The sequence below is a fragment of the Excalfactoria chinensis genome, chromosome 22 (genome assembly GCF_039878825.1).
Source record: "Excalfactoria chinensis isolate bCotChi1 chromosome 22, bCotChi1.hap2, whole genome shotgun sequence".
NCBI classification, from domain to species: domain Eukaryota; kingdom Metazoa; phylum Chordata; class Aves; order Galliformes; family Phasianidae; genus Excalfactoria; species Excalfactoria chinensis.
In genome coordinates, this window is record NC_092846.1 from 2,121,779 (window position 1) to 2,138,166 (window position 16,388).

At 61.1% G+C, this 16,388-nt stretch overlaps 2 protein-coding genes across 2 annotated transcripts; both read right to left on the reverse strand.

Moving 5' to 3' along the window:
* Window positions 1–737: 737 nt before the first annotated feature.
* On the reverse strand, window positions 738–7,801 carry E2F2 (E2F transcription factor 2). Its single transcript, XM_072355485.1, has 6 exons — window positions 7,110–7,801; window positions 3,440–3,527; window positions 2,948–3,167; window positions 2,703–2,861; window positions 2,428–2,542; window positions 738–2,189 (listed from the first exon to the last, which is right to left on the reverse strand). The coding sequence occupies exons 1-6, from the start codon at window positions 7,359–7,361 to the stop codon at window positions 1,719–1,721; spliced, it is 1,305 nt and encodes a 434-aa protein (XP_072211586.1). The 5' UTR covers window positions 7,362–7,801; the 3' UTR covers window positions 738–1,718.
* A 4,762-nt stretch (window positions 7,802–12,563) lies between these two features.
* Window positions 12,564–14,225, reverse strand: ID3 (inhibitor of DNA binding 3). The gene is made up of 3 exons (XM_072355587.1): window positions 13,736–14,225; window positions 13,558–13,629; window positions 12,564–13,307 (listed from the first exon to the last, which is right to left on the reverse strand). Exons 1-2 carry the CDS (start codon window positions 14,054–14,056, stop codon window positions 13,573–13,575), a joined length of 378 nt encoding a protein of 125 aa, XP_072211688.1. The 5' UTR covers window positions 14,057–14,225; the 3' UTR covers window positions 12,564–13,307; window positions 13,558–13,572.
* Between the last annotated feature and the right edge of the window lie 2,163 nt (window positions 14,226–16,388).

A 16,388-nucleotide genomic window follows, 5' to 3' on the forward strand; every position in this document is an offset into this window, starting at 1 on the left:
TCTTGCACCTGCAGCGTCCTGCAAACAAACCTTCAGACCGGTTCTGCTGTGGATTTTGGCACTGGCAGGACTGGCCCCGGCAGCTCAAGGTGCTCCCATTGGATAACCTTTCCCTCGGCAGGGGTCTGGCAGGCACAGGGTTGAGGTTTGGGGAACCAGTGGGGCTGTTGTGTTGGAAGAAATGCGGGGGGTGCTGGTGGGTCCTGGCTGGGAATCCCTTACCAGACACGGGTGTGGAGGGAGGCTGGACCCCAAGCACGGCATCCCTATCCTGGGGTGGCCCCGCCACCTCCCGGCCGGCACGGGGACTGCCCGCTATCGGTACTAAAGGGACACGGGGATGGGAACGGGGCTGTGGGATGGCTCTCCGGCTGAGCAACACAACCCCAGCGTGTGCTGTGGCTCCAGATACAAGGAGACATCGCTGGGTGCCTATGGATATCACCACCGGGCATCACCAGACACTGAGTATCACTGGACATCACTGGGTACCATTACCCAACATCATTGAGTATCACTGGGTACCACCAGGCATCACTGGATATCACTCAACATCATTGGGCATCACAGGATGTTGAGCATCACTGGGTACCAATGGATACCAATGGACATCACCAGGCATCTCTGGGTACCACCCAACATCATTGGGTACCACCCAACATCACTGGGTGTCATCAGACATCCAACATCCCAAACCCACCATGAACAACAGCTGCTATTTTGCTGGACAGCTTTTATTTCATCTCCTTTCATCCCCTCCCAGGCAGAGAGCACCACATGCCCACACATATCTCACCCACACCGCATCCCAACCAAACCGCAGCAGAGCAAACCCAAAAAGGACAACTTAAATACACTCAAAAACTGAATCCTGAACCCCCAACAGCGCCGTGTCAGAGGTGAGTCCTGTATAAATACAGTGCAATAATTAACACATGTTTTTTAATGGGAAGGACTTCCCTGGGGCGTATCCTTTGTGCTTAGTAGGGCCACGCTGACCCCACATCACCAGGGTGGAGAAAACCCATATGGCCATACCCAGCTTGATGTCAAGCAGGGGAAAACCTCTGCACAGCCCCAGGCTGGGCCCAGCGATGCTGAAGCCTCCACAGTGAGGGGGGTGATGCAGTTTGGGATACCCCCCCCCCCCATACAGGTACCAACTGCCACCCTTCTGCCCCATGAAGCCCCAGTGTCCATCCCCCTAAGCACCATCACAGCACATGGATGCTCCATTTGCCCATGGCTCTGTATTAAGAGGCTGCAGGGCGAAGTGCCCCCCCACCCCCAAGTTGAGCATCTCCCTCTTAAAGAAAAGCTGCCTCCATCTCAGCTCGTTGTTCTTTAAGGATGTTTCGGTGATGGCAGAGGGAGTGACTGCTCAGCACCTCTTGACCATCAGCTCCAGCCCAAGGTGCTGTTCCAAACGAGCATCCACCACCCCAAAGCACCACTCTAACTGGGGAGCAACTGGAGTGCCCCCGAAACGTGACCCCCTCCCCACTCCCCAACAGCTCCTTCTGGCAGGGGCCCCATTACTGCTAGGTGGGTACCCCTAAACCCCATACCCAAAGGCCTGGGGTACCCAAGCACCCAAAGGTCTGACAGCAGCCCACAGAGGGTGATGGAGACCCCCAACTCCCCCAGCAAAGCCACCCAGGGCACTGTGCCCCCCTCCCCAGCTGCGGGGCAGGGATGGAGCAGTGGGGAGCAGAAGCTCAGTCCTTCAGTAGCTCACCCAGATCATATGCATCAAAGAGGTCACTGATCCCCTCGCCGCCCTCCAGCCCCCAGAGGTATTCATCCTGCTCCAGGGGGGGTGAGAAGGGGATGAAGGGCACAGAGTCCAGGTAGGAAGGGGTGCAGGGCAGCTGGTCCTCTGTCTGCTGAAGGAGGTGGTGGGGGGAGCCCAACAGTCCTGTGCCCACCTCCAGCATTGAGTGGGGCTCTGCAGGGCTGGAGAGGGGAGGGGATGGGGATAAGGATGGGGCACGGTGGCCATCGGGCGGCTGTAGGGATATGGGGGGCTCTGGGCTGTTCTGAATGGAGGGGTGGGTGCTGTTGTCCTGCAGCACGGTGCTGGAGGGGACATCGTGGTCCTTGATGGGGCTGTCCTCTGGGATCTCCTCTGGGCACAGGTACACCTCGATGGGACCATTGGTGCTCTTCAGGTGCAGCTGCAGGTTGTCCTGGGTGGGCAGAGTGGGTGCTCAGCAGGTGCCCAGAGCCAACCCCACACCCCTAAAGCATCACAGAACATCCCCACTTGGAAAGCACTCACATGGATCACCAAGTTCATCCTCTGGCCCCAACACAGCACCACCCAACCCCACAAACCCACTGAGAAACCCCAACACTGCTCAGTCCCCATAGGACCCCCCAAAGGGCACCGGGCCAGTATAGGGCATTTCCTGACCCCACACACACCTCACTGAGGTCAGGCACTTCCAGCCGTGTCTCCGGGGGGGCCTTCACAGCAATCACTGTCTGCTCCTGGAAGCTGCTGATGGCACGGAGGTCCTGGTAGGTGACGTACGCCAACGTGGGACGGGGTATAGGAAAAAAGCAAGGCCACAAGCAGGACAGCTCAACTCCCCACCCAAACATCACACAGACACCCAACCAGGGAAGGCTAAAGGGTAGAGAGGAACTCAGAATGCAACCCGAGTCCTCCAGCCCCATCTCCCCAAGCAAAAGGATATCTCTGGTTGGCTCCATCATCCGCCAGCTGCCGCAGCTGCAGGCTGCACTCCTGCAGGACCTGGTCCAGAGCCCTCTCTGCTCTGCCCAGCTCAGCCAGCTCCCCACGTAGCACCTGCTGCCTGGCCGCCACCGCCGCATCCTCAAACATCCCCGTCCCCCTGCAAACAGAGATGGTCCCCTGAGCACCCCACAACCCCTCCATCACCCCATCATCCCTTCCCCGCGTCTCCCCGGTGCCACCTACATCCACTGGATGTGGTTCTTGGACTTCTTGCGGATGAGCTGGATGCCCTCCAGGACGTTGGTGATGTCGTAGATGCGGCGTTTCTGCACCTCCAGCAGCTCAGCAGCACGGTTGAGGTCCAGCACTCCGTCGGGGGACTCGCTCAGCAGGAGGGTGAACTTCTTGGTGAGCAGCCCCAGCGAGGTGTCGTAGCGCGTCTTCTCACCCGGGGACTTGGGGGCTGCATGGAGAGGATCCCCCCCCACCACCAGAATAATCTCCTTAGCATGGGATGCCTGGACCATTAAACCCAGCGCAACCCCTCAGCTGGTGGAGAAACACCCCAGGTCTTACCCCTGCCTCCACCCCAACCCCAGGAGCTCCGTGCCCATGCAATGAACTGAAACAGCACAGTGAGCTGCAATGAGCACCACCCCCAGTGGTGGAGTGCTGGGGGGACATGGCACAGCCCTCCCACTCCCCTCCCATCCCTCTCCAGCACCCCAAACTTACTTCTGGGGCTGGGGACCTGTGTCAGAGTCCTGCCTTTTCCCTTTGGAGTGCGGAGCTCAGGGCCCTCCAGGTCCAGTTTGCGTTTAGCCTGGAGATAGAGAGAACATCCCACATGGGGACAGCCCCAGAGATCCCCCCTACCCCCAAAAGAGGCACTGCAGTGCCCTGAGCCACAGGCTGGGAGATGCTCACCCACAAAAACCACCTTGGGGGGGTTTATTGGGAAGGGTTCCCCCAGTGATACCGCTGTGCTTGTGATGGGGTGGGCTGAAGGGGAAATGGGGGGATCCCAGCCCCACAATTGCTTCCTGCCCGCTCTTCCAGCCCTAGCACACGTGTGGGGAAGCCGCAGGGATTTCCCTTCACCCCCAGCTGCTGGCACAGCTCTGTGGGGCTGAACTGTGGGGATGGGGGGGTTCCCAGGATGGGACAGCAAGGCTGGATCCTCGCCCCCTTCTCCCCTTTCACAGCCCCATTGGGTCCCTAGGGCTGTCATCCCCCACACACACACACACCATGGAGGTGATTGGAGGGGGGGCACCACACCAAGAAGATCCTGGAAATACCACCCCCAGCACCATGTGGGGATGAGAGACCCCCAGAACTGGGGGAAGAAGGCACAGCAGAAAGATGCAGAAAGAAGATGGGGGGGGGGGTCAGCAAACCACCCCCCACCCCACAATAGTACCCACACCCCCCAACATCCCTAAACACAAGCAAAGTGATTTGGTTTGTGGGGGGGTCATTTATCCCAGCAGCACAAAGCAGACCCCCCCAGCACCATCCCCTTTACCCTGTCCCAACCCCCCCCAAATCAATACCTGTTCCCCGTCCCATAGAGCCCCCCCCAGCACGTCCCTCATGGCAGCGGGGTCCCGCAGCAGCTCAGCACAGCTCCTGCTCAGAGCTCACCCAGCACTGTGGGGAGGGGTTGGGCTGCTCGGCTCCGTGCCCACCCAAGGGGGCTGGTGGGAGAGCGCCAGGGGCTGTTTGCCAGCCCCCCCAGGGAGCCAGGTTGGTCCCGAGCTCCTGTGGGAATGCACTCACTCCCTCCCTCCCTCCCTCCTTCCTTCCTTCCTTCCCCCCCAGCAGGTTTTCCCCAGCACCCCCCCCCCCCCAACGGTTAACGTTGGGTGCATGGGAAACACCTGCCCCACATCAGACCTCAAGCATCTGCCAGAGATTTAGGGGGGGTGGGGAGGGAGGAGGGGCATATCTTGGGCCATCCTACCCCATCCACTCCCAGATGGGGCCATCCGTGTGTCACCATCACCCCCAAGTAATGGGGAAACTGAGGCACGGAACCTCACTCAAAGAGGGGCAGCTATGGGGCTATGGGATGGGGGGCAATGGGATCCTCTTGTCTACAAGGGATGTGACCATGAAGGACAATGGACAAGGGGGTCCCTTCTGCATCCCAGCTGCTCCCCCTTGGCCAGGCAGGATTAAGCACACGACAGCTGAGCCAGGCACAGTGGGGAGTGGGAAGGGGGGGGGGGGGGGGGAACGACACAGTATGAAGCAAAGCAGCCAACAAAACCCTGCTGGGGCAGAATGCCCCCCCACACCACCCACTGCTGCCCCAATATCTACACCCCAATGCTCGGGGTGGGAAAAGTTGCTCCATCCGGAGCCCGACGTGGGGGCGAGATGTCGGGGAGGGGGCCGGGCCCCCCGCCAGCTCCTCCTGCCAGAGCTGCACCCAGCGCCCAGCCCAACATCACAGTAACCCCCCCGGGGGCTGTGGGTGCTCCTCCTGCCCGCGTTGCGTTCCAACACCTCCTGCCTTCCCCGGGCTTGCCCGGGCCCTGCCCGGCACCGCCAACCCGGTACCGCCCCCCGGCCCAGCCCAGCCCCGCCGACCCCCGGTGCTCCCGGGGGCGTGGGAACGTGTTTCTGGTGGGGGGGGGGGGGGGGGGGCTGCACGTTGGGGTCCTGGCACCACGCTGGGACACGGCCTTTCTGTGCACACCAGGGGTGCAGCGCTGGGGTAACATTGGGGTGACATTGGGGTGACATGCCCTTGGCTACAGACGTATTTGGGGTCCCCTCTGAAAGCCCCACGTCCCACACAGACCCGATAAGGAAAAGCCATTCCCAGGATCTCTGTGAGTTGGGGTCCCCCCGCTGCTCCCAGCACGAAGCCGGGTGCTCCCCACCCCCCAGCAGGGAAAGAGCCCCAGGGCTGCCTTCCCCCCCCCCCCCACCCCCATTTGCTCTTTGCACGGGCGGAACCGAAACCTCAATGGACTCTGAACCCCCTTTTCCCAGCATAGAGGGGGAGGGGAGGCTGGGACCCCCCTGCAGAGGGGAGCCACTCTGCCCTATAGAGACCCCATATGGCAAATATTGCAGGTGGGATTGGCAGCAGCTTGAATGGCTCTGGAATAAATGCGTTCATGGGGGGGAGATGAATTTAATCCATCCCAGGGTCTCCAAATCAGACACCATGAGACACCATCCTGGTCTCCCCTAGCAGGACATGGGGGTGGGACAGCCCAGGGTGGGCTCCTGCCCCAACCAGACCAAGTGTCCCCATGGACATGGCACCAACCCCATGAGGAGGTGGGAGAGGCTGCAATGGCACCGTTAGGGATTGGGGTGGAAAAGCTCCTTATCCCATTGCCCCAAAGGTGCTCCTGGGTGCAACAGCCACCAGCTACTGCATCAGGGTCTCCAAGTGTCACCCAAACCCCCACGCAAGGGACAGGAGCAACCTGAGCATCTCCTGCCTATATGGTGTGGGTGGTGGGACACGACCCAAACCAAGCTCAGCAGCAGCACATGGAAATAGGACGGTGTGCTTTGTTGCTTTGTGCTTGGGGGTGTTTGGGGGGGACACCGTGTGTCTCTCAACATCCCATGTTGTTTGGAAACAAAGGCAACCAAGAGCTGGAAGGGGACGGGTGGCCCTACAGCCCCCCCCCCGGCATAGCGAGAAGAGAACCCCCCTCCCTTCGTCCCCAGCTGGCATAGAGCAGCAGCGGCCGCAGGAGGGGGATGAATACCGACCCCAAGCCCTGCAAACCCAACGGCAGCAGCGGGGCCTGGGATGGCTCCAGGAGAACAGAAGAGCACAGAGAAGGCTGGACGAGAGCCCGGGGACCGACGGGATTAAATGCCCGACCCCAGCTGCCAGCGGGGCCCCCGACAGCACCCACCCCGCTATGGGGCACGGGGCTGACAGCGCAGCCCAGAGCTCGGGGACGCGGTGACACAGCTGTCACCAGCACCCCCCGCCCCACAGAGCTCCTATAGCAGCACCCAGCTCAGCTCCCCCCCCTGCCAGCATTCAGGGCCCCTCATCCCGGGGTGGGGGGTGCACCCAAGGGGGTGATATCGTGGGGGAGCTCGAGGGGGTTTGGGGTCACAGCAGAAGAGAGAAAAGGGCAGATAAAAGCGCAAAGAGGAAGCCGGGACCGGGAGGGGGGGGGAAGTTGAGCAACACCGGCACCATTTCGCGGCCACTTCTGATTTCCAGCCGCTCCCACCCCCACCCAGCACTGCGAGGGGACCCCCGGGGGGCGCACACCCCATCTGAGGGGGCTGCACGGCCCCGTCCTCCCCCCACGCTCCCCTCTGTGCGCAGCCCCATAGACCTCTTCCCAACCCCCACCCCAAAGCTGCAAGAAGGGATGAGAGTAACTGGGGGGGGGGGGGGGCACCTTACCGGCAGCCGTCCCGCCGAGTCCGATCGGAGCGTCCTGAGTTGGGGGGGTCCCTGCGGGGTGGCGTAGGGTCGCAGGGGGTACGGGCGGCTGCAGCAGGCGCTGAGCACCGGGGGGCTCCCCAAAACCGCAGCCTCCCCCGGCTCCGCGGATCCCATGGCCGCTTTCTTCGGATGGCGATGATGAGGAGCGGGGGGCAGGAGGGCCGTGCCCCCCCCCGCAGTGGGAGACAGCCCCCGGGGCAGCCGCAGCATGGCGAGGTGCGCGCCGAGAGCCCGACCCCCGGAGATGGGGGGGGGGGAGGGGGCGACAAAGCACCGTTGGGGAGGTGGGGGTGGGAAGGGATGGGGGGGGTCACAACCACCCCGGCGGCATTTCGGGGCTGGGGGGGCCGCTGGGAGCGGAGAAAGAGCAGCCCGGAAAGTCTAAAGGGAGAGAGGCGGGGCGGTTGGGGGGGGGGGGGGCGGCGGCAGAACCGGACGGAAAAGGCGCGTTCTGCCCCAAAATCGCCCGCGCTCGGCTCGGATGGGGCCGGCTGGGCCCGGAGCAACGGGAGCGGCCCGGGGGAGGCGCGGTTCGGTACCAGCCCCCCCCCCCTTCCCGGTCCCGTCCTTCCGTGTCCTTTTCCTTCACTTCTTTTTTTTTCCTCTCTCCCTTCCTCCCTTTAAGCGCCAAACGCCGTGCCGCGAAATTCGGATTTCCCGCGGAAAATGCCGCGCGTTGATTGGCTGTCGCTAACGACGCTCCGCCCCCCGGCAGCCCGCGGAGCCGGGAGGGGAGGGGACTTAAAGGGGCCGCGCAAAGAGGGAGGGGCGGGGATACGTCGTATGCAAATCGGGGGGGCGGGACCTCGTTAGCAACACCTGCTCAGTAGTTTTACCCCAAATTGAGCCACAGTTTAATCCTGAGACCGTTCAACAAGTGGATTCCTTCCATGGGTTACATTCTCATCCTCTTCTTCCTCCTCCTCATCATCATCACCACCATCCTTCTCATTGCTGCACCCCACTTCTATGCTGGGGCAGCCTTTGGCTGGTATCATTCATGTCCACTGAAGCTCTTTCTTGCACATAAGCCACCTACAAGCCCAACACACAGACACAAGCACCTGGACCAGCCCCTGGTACAGACCAGCTTAGCGGGACCCCCAACATCTTGCCCTGCTCATCCAACCTGGAGCAGACATTTGCCTCCAGCAGCCCTGGGACTTTGGGGGCAGCACACAAAGCCACCAAGCTGCCAGCACTGCGGGACACCCCGTCCCTCTGCCAGCAGCACGGCAAGGCTTGGCAGCTCAGCTCACCCAGACCTCCACCTTCCCCCCATGGGGAGATGGCAACTGCTGCCAACGGGGCCGTTTGGGGAGGTGCCAGCCCTTGGGATGGGGATGGGGGGTGGGGGGGGGTGGCAGGCTGTGATCCTACCTCTGTACCCCACAGAGGGATCCCCCCCCTCTGTCCCAGCCTTTAAATCCCAGCTCAGAGCCAGGCCGGGCTCCTGCTCCATCTCACCTTCAGTTGTTCATTTAGGGATCGCATCACCGTGGACAACAGCAAAGTGATAAAGGTCGATCCCATCCCTGCCATAAAGATGATGCAGGAAGGGATGAGCACGAGGAAAGCCAACGGGAAGAAGTGGAAGATGTTCCAGCAGTGCTGTGGGGTGAGGAGGGGGATGATGTGCCACCCCACGTGAGGGTCACCAAAGAACCAATACGTATCTCGAGTGGGATCCGCAGGGATCACCCAGTGCAGCCCCCGGCTCCACGCGTGGCACCATCCGAAATCTAAACCGTGTCTCTGAGCGGCTCTTCCCTCTTCGCCCTGGAGACGGCAGCAGAGGGCTGAGAACTGCTCCGGAACGGCTGGGGAAGGAAGGATAGAAGGACGGAGGGATGGAGGGAGACGGAGGGACAGAAGGATGGAGGGACAGAGGGACATAGAGATGGAAGGACACAGGGACACACAGATGCAGGACGTGGGGATGGAAGGACAGAAGGACAGAGGGATGCAGGACGTGGGGTTGGAAGGACAGAGGGACAGAGGGATGCAGGCACGCAGGGATGGAAGGACAGAGGGATGCAGGGACACAGACACAGTAATAGGGGGATGGAAGGAAGGAGAGATGGAAGGACTGAGGGACACAAAGATGTGGTGACGCAGGGATGGAAGGATAAAGGGACACAGGGATGGGCACATAGGGATGCCAGTTGTCCCAGGGGTCCTGGAGGGGGACACAGCAGGAAGCCTGAGGGTGTCCCCCCATCCAATGGGCTGCAGACGTGGCCCCACACCCAACCCCATCGGTGGTGGCTGCTGTGGGGGCAGGAGGAGGGATGGGAGTTGGAAGAGGCAGAGCGGGATCGTGGAGGTGAAAGGGTTAATGTGGAGTCGGTCCCTCAAACTGGTCAGGCTCCAGTCTGGAGCCAGAGGGCTGCTGGTGGAAAAGGACAGGGGATGTGGGAAAAGGACAGGGGATGTGGGACGTGCCAGCGCTCCCAGAGCCGAGCTGCTCCAGCACCACCACCATTCCCAGCTATCCCAGCAGCATCCTTCCCCTGTCCCAGTGTGCTTCCTGAACCTGCAGATGGGGAAACTGAGGCACAGGGGGAGCTCGGGGGCACAAAGCCCTTTGTGGCCATCCCCAACCACACCACAGGGCCCACCTTCCCCATATCCCCCCCTCCCAAGTGCTCCCCATCACCACATCCCACAGGGCCCTGCATGGTTGCCACCCCCCAGGATGACTGGGGGGGGGAGGGGAGCAGTTTGGGTTACCCTGTGTGACCAAGGGGGCTTGAGCCCACCATAAAGCTCCATGTGCAATTTACCCTATTAATTAGCAGTAACGAACCTTCCTTTATCCATTCCAGCCTTTGCTTCCCTGCTACCTCTGCAAATGCTGGGGCTGCATGTGGGGTCCATTGGGTGGTCGTGGGGTGGAATGGGCTGGAGGGGCAGAGCTGGAGCCCAAAGTACAGCAGTGGCTCCAAGTGCTTATGGGAGTGAAGCTGCCCCTGCTGGATGCATGTGTGCACACGTGTGTGTGTGTGTGTGCACAATATGCATGCACACGTGCAAGAATGCATGGGGGCTGCATGCATACGGAGGGATGCACATGGAGGGCTGCGTACTTATGGGGTGTGGGTGCCCCTATTTAGAGGGTGTGCACACATATGTGGTGTTTGTGCTCCTATTCACAGGGTGTGCACACGTGTGGTGTTTGTGCTCCTATTAAGGGTGTGTGCTGTACTGCAGCTGCAGTGCATTGGTGCACGTATGTGCTGTATTGCAGCTGCAGTGCATTGGTGCACGTATGTGCATGCACATGTGTGTGCCAGCAGAGCACGCTGTGGCTGCTTCCCTGCTGCAGAGGGATGCATGCTTTTGCACGGGAAAAAGTGCATGCAAGCACGCATAAAAACACGACTGCATTAAAGACACACACACACACAGCACCCCCGCAACCCCAACCCCTCGTGCAAACCCACGCGTGTGCAACCCCGCGCCGTGCAACCGCTCACGAGGCCACGCGTGTGCGTGTTGCCGCGTCCCAGCGTTGCTTGTTGCGCTGCTGTGTTGGCTGGCTGCGGGCCGGGAGGCCTTGGCCGGGCCGGCAGAGGGAGGAGGAGGAGGGAAGTGCGGCTCAGACAGCGCGGCGCCAGCAAACACCTGCAAACAGCTCCGGGCACACAATGGCAAATACAGGTGGGGAACCGCCAGAGCGGCCCCGTCACGCCGCCGATTGCATCAGACTGCAGGCTGCCAGGAGCCGGCCCGGCCACGGCACCGCTCGGGGCAGCGTTCCCAGAGCCCCCCCCCCCCAACCACCACCCCCCAACCACCACCCCATCCCCCCTTTTTGTTCATGTATTTTGGTGCTCCGTTCCCATCTCCGATTCCCCGAGATGAAAGCGGAGCGCATCGCGAGTTGTTGGGGTTGGGTTGGATGGGGGGGGGTTGGTTAGAAATGGGCTCCTCCGGTCCGTCCCAGCCCCCCGGTTTATAGGGGGGGGGGGGGGGTCGGTGTGGGGGGGGTATTTTTAGCATTTTATTTTAAGAAATTGACATAAAACTCATGATGCTTCTCCATGGAGAGCACCGCAGCACAGCCCGGTGTGCAGCTGGGGGGCCGGCACAGCGTTTGTCCCCCATTATTAAAGGGGGAAGGGGGGGCTGCAACCCAACCCGGCCACTCTCCTTCACTGCCGCCCCTCTGTGTGCAGGGCTCAGAGCTGGGGGGGGTTCACTCCCATCCCACTCATTGCTCATCCCAGCCTCTCTAGCCCCAGTGGGGACTTGGGGGGGGTGCAGGGGGGGGGGAAACACAGGGACATCCCTCCCACCCCCACTCGGCTTTTCCTCCCAGCTCAAAGTGAGCAGGGCTGGCTGGAGCCTATATTTAGCAGTCAGCATGAGGCTCCAGCCCAGTTCCCAGCAGTGGTTTTCTGTGGGACACCCGCAGCTCTGTGTCACCCCATGTCACCCTGCGTCACCTCCACCCATAGCTGCCGTTGGCAAGATGCTGCTGGGGGACATGAAGCTCGTGGGAAGAGCCCTGAGCCTCCCCCAGCCCCTGGTGCCTTCCTCCTCCTCTTCCTCTCTCCAGCTCACCTGGAGGCCACCAGCCACAAGGACACCCAGGTGCCACCAAGAGAATGCCAGCACTGTTCCCAGGAGCAGAGGATGACATTGCCGTGGGGAGGGGGGATATTTGGGCAGCAGAGCCCGAGCTCTCCCCAGAGAGCAGGACTTAGGATTGAGCCCAGCTGTGCTGCAGCCACCCCACAGCTGAGCCAGCCCCAGGCTTGGGTCACATCTGCTTCAAGGGGGGGGGGGGAGGCTGGAGGGAATTAATCCAAGGAATGGAGGCATTTCAACTCCAAGCTTCCCCCATCACCTCCTGAGGGACCAGGACAGATGTGGGGCACCCCCAGCATCCCCCCCCCTCCCCCTATGGAATGGCACAACTCTGAGCAACCCTAATCAGAAGCAGCTGCATCCATGAGCATCCCTTCCTTCGGGGGGTGTCACACAGCCCCCCACCATCACAGAGCAGCATCCCCAGGACACCTCAGCAGGGAGATGCAGCAGCACTGCTCTGGGGAGGGGGAAAAGAAGGCAAAAGACCCCCCCAGCAGCATCCCCCCCCTCTGCTCCTCAGGGCTCAGCAATGCTTGGGGGGTTGGAGTGGGGGGGGGGGGAACCTCCACAGCTTCCATATCAGATAAGGAGAGCAGCACCCAAAATAGCTGGCAGACACCTCCGCTGGGAGATGGCAGCCGGGGGTTAATTCCTCCCATACCTGAGCTGACATTTCAAAGCTATTAAACAATTAATGAGATTCCTACCCGTAACCCTAGAAGTTACGATCCTGTGGCAGTGGGGTTTGGCCCAATAGAGGGGGAGGTTGGGGAGGTTGGGGGGTGTTTATAAAGCACGGAGACAAGGTTTATTACATAAAAACGGTAACTTTTATAAAAAGTCGATAAAGCAAATACAAGGCATGTCCGCAGAAATTCACCTTCCTGCACAAAAGGTACAAACGTTATACTCTAGTATAGAGCTCCACAATACACGAGGCCTCGGCCCCAGAGTTTGGTTCGCATCCGAAGACCCCCCCCCCCAACCCCATTAACACCGCCCTAAACCCACCCCCCTTCTCCACATTCATCCCCCCCACCCCCCGCCCCCAGCCCGTTAAACACCCTTACAAAGGACTCGCTTGCTATAATCCAAAAATATACAGACAACCGCATCTTCACCAGTCAGTCTATCGAAGAAAGTGTCTCGTTTTTTTTTGATCAGCGGGTCGGGAAAAAATATATATATAATAATAATATATCTCAAGTCCTAAAGAAAAAGTCCTAAAAATAAAGCCGGGATTTGGGGAGCGCCGCTCCATAAATCGCAACCGGGGCAGCTCCGGGTTGTTGGGGGGCAACAGCCGCATCTCTCCCGATCTCTGGATCTTGGTGGGTATTGAAGGAGCACCCCGAGGTGAGGGGAGGAGGTGGGTGCAGCCCCATAGCACAGCACGGGGGGTCCGCAGCCCCATAGCACAGCACGGGGTGGGGAGGAGGGTGTCCGGGGGGGGGGGGGGTGGCCGCAGCCGCCCCGGCGCCGTGCAGGAAGCGGCTCGTTACCTCCGGCTGATAACGAATCGGGAACCGACGGTCGGTGCGTGTTTGCTAATTAGCACTGGGGGAGAAGAAAAGAGCGATTATAGAGAGAATGCGGCAATAGGGGAGGATAAGGGGGGGAGGGAGGAGGGGAGCGGGGTGGGTTTGGGGTACGGCGGTGCTAAAGGGGGAGGGGGGAAGGAGAGAAACGTTACAGGGTGGGTTTGGGGTACGGTGGTGCCAAAGGGGAGAAGCGGTGCGGGTGGGTTTGGGGTACGACGGTGTCGTGCTGAGGGTTCTGAGGTTCCCAGGGTGGGGGGGACACTCACCTGATGGAGGAGGCGTTAGTGACACAAACTTCTCTCGTCTTTGGCGCACAGCTCGGAGGCCAACTCAGCCGCCTGCAGAGAGCGGGCACAGGGTCAGGGCTACTGCGGCACCCAGGCAGCCCCCTCCCATCCAAACCCCCTGCCCTCAACCCCCTCCCCAGTAAGAAACCCCCCGTACCTTAAGGGACAGCAGGGTGGCTCCCGAGGAGGGGTCTCGCCCCTTGGCCCCCTCTTCCAGCACGATCTGCAGGTCGAAGATATAATCGATGACGTGCTGGAGGATTTCCACCTGGCTCAGTTTGGTGCCCTGCGGGATGCCCGGCACCAACTCCCGCAATTTGGAATAGCAGTCGTTCATATCGTACAGTAAATTCATGGGTTCCTCCAACGCCGGGCTCTTGTTGTTGCTGCTTCGGGCTATGGCCAAACTCTGCTCCGAAAGGCAACAAACGGCCTCGTAACAGCTCCTGACCGACCGCACCGGGCTGATGGCTTTCATGGCTGGGGGGGGTGGTCGGGGGTGTTGAATCTGACAGGGCTGAGCGTGGGACCACCGAGAACTTCTTCGCCCTTCGATCCCGGTTCCTTCAGCTCCCGGTTCCTCCGACCCCTCCCGCTCTGAGCACTCGGACCTCGCTGGCGCACTGGGGATGGGGCGGCCCAGCGGTGCCGTCTATATGGGCAACCCATAGGCCACGCCCATTTGTATGCAAATTCAATCGAACCACGCCCCCTTTTATGCAAACGAACCGCCACGCTCCGCCCCTTCATGTAAATGAAGCCAAAGGAACTCCGCTCCCACCACCCCCCCACCAACCCCCCCGCGATGACCCTTGGTGGCCCCATAGGGACAAGGGGACACGGCCACGCTGATCCCATCCCACAGCATCACCCCTAAACCATCCCCCCACCCCAACACTGCAGCCCCCTCTCCCCCCTCCAGCCGATCCCCCCCCCCCCAGCCGTGCCCCCCATCACAGAGGGTTTCGCCCCCCGCTTTTGGGGAGGGCGATGTGTGTCCCCCCCCCCATCCTAAACCTCCCCCCTACACACACAGCTTTCAGCCGGGCGATCTGGTAGGAAATTAGTGCCGCCCTGTTCCTCAATTCGCTTCTCATATGACCTCCAGACTTTCTGGCGTCAGGAATTATCTTGTGACCAGGAGAAAAAAAAAATTAATTGCGGTAAAGCTGAGGTTACGATGGAGAAACCAGATTTAGGTCAGCGACGGAGCTCCTGAGAGCGGCACGGAGGGATTTCGGCTCCGGGGGTGGGGGTAGATTTATGGGCACGGGGCTGATTCCAGCATGAGGACCCCCCCCCCGAACACTGCAGTCCGAAGGTGTAGGGCTATGGGGGGGTGGGCGGACCCCACGTGTGTGCCCACGGTGGGTGGCACTTGGAGGGGGGGGGGGGGATATTCCCGTGAGAGCCGCGTTGTGGATGGCTGTGAACGTCAGGGGTGATGTTCCATCCCCCCCCCCAACACCCGCTCCCAGTGAAAGCAATAGGCAGTGCCCCCCCCCCCCCCGTGCATCCATGGGGTGTTTGGGGGAACTTGCTTGGGAAGGGGACACCCTGAGACCCAGATAATGGGGGGGGGGGGGGGTGTGTGTGAAGCACCTGGAGCAAATCATTGTGTGTCCCCCCCCCCCCCCCCCCCACAACCCCCTTTAAGCAATAAGGATTTGTTCCGGAGCTGCCCAATCCCAGGACAGTAGTGCGGGGTTTTGTTTCCCTCCTTCCAACCCCTCAGAGCAGTGCTGGGGGGAGGGGGGGGAGAATGGAGCAGAAAGGGGGGGATTTGTGGGGAGGGGGGGGGGGTGTCTGTTTCCCCATCTCACCCTCTACAAATTCCCTGGGAAATCACCTCAGTGCACATAGGGGCAAACAGCCCCCCCCCCCCCCCCCAGCTGCCTAAACCCCTATTGAATGTGCTTTGGGAAGGGGGGGGGGGTATGGGTAATGGGGTGGGATGGGGGGGCACGTAGGAAGCATCAGATCACCCCCATTGAAGCTAAAAGCAAAAGAAAACCAAGTAAAAGAAATCAGAATAAAGCAGAACACAATCAAATAGCTGAGATGCCCCAAACCATTTCCCGGAGGGGGGGGGGTCGGAGTGGAAGGAGGGGGGGGGGGTTCAGATGTGAGGTTGTGGGGGTCCCCACTCTGTTCCATCCCCGGGCTGTGATGATGATGGGGGATGGGGGGGGTGGGGGGTGACACCCCTGTTTCCCAGCGGGTTGAAAGGGCAGGAGCAGAAGGTGGGGGGTGGGATGGTGGGGAAGGGGGCGGGGGGGGGGGGGGGGGGGGGGTTGCTTTGTTTGCAGGGGGTTTTGTTGGCGGCCGTTCCCACAGGCCCGAACGGGGCGGCGGGACCCGCTGCCTTTGCCCAGCTGTGGCCCGGGCCCTCCAGCTGTGTTGATCTAACTCCCGGCCCCAGACAGCCTGGCGCCAGCCCTGTGCACGTCATGCATTCACATAGGGATGCGTGGCCAAGGCAACCTCCCCGCGCCATGGCCACGGAGCGTGCGAGCCCAGCCGGCAGCGAGGGGACGTTTCCGTCGTCCAGCCGTCCGATGGGCCCCCCAAATAGCGGGGGGGTGGATCTGTGTTGGAGAGAGGGGGGGGTCGCTGTGTGTCCCCCCCCCCCATCCGACCCCCCAGCCCTGCCCTGCTTTGGATGGGAGGAGGAATTCTTGGCTCGGAGGAGGGAAAAGTGTGTGTGTGTGTGTGTAGAGGGGGGGGGGGGGAAGGGAGAGGGAATGCTCCAGAGTGCAATGATTTCATGTTGAAAAGGGCCCACACTGTGTGTTTTATGAAGAGAAAAA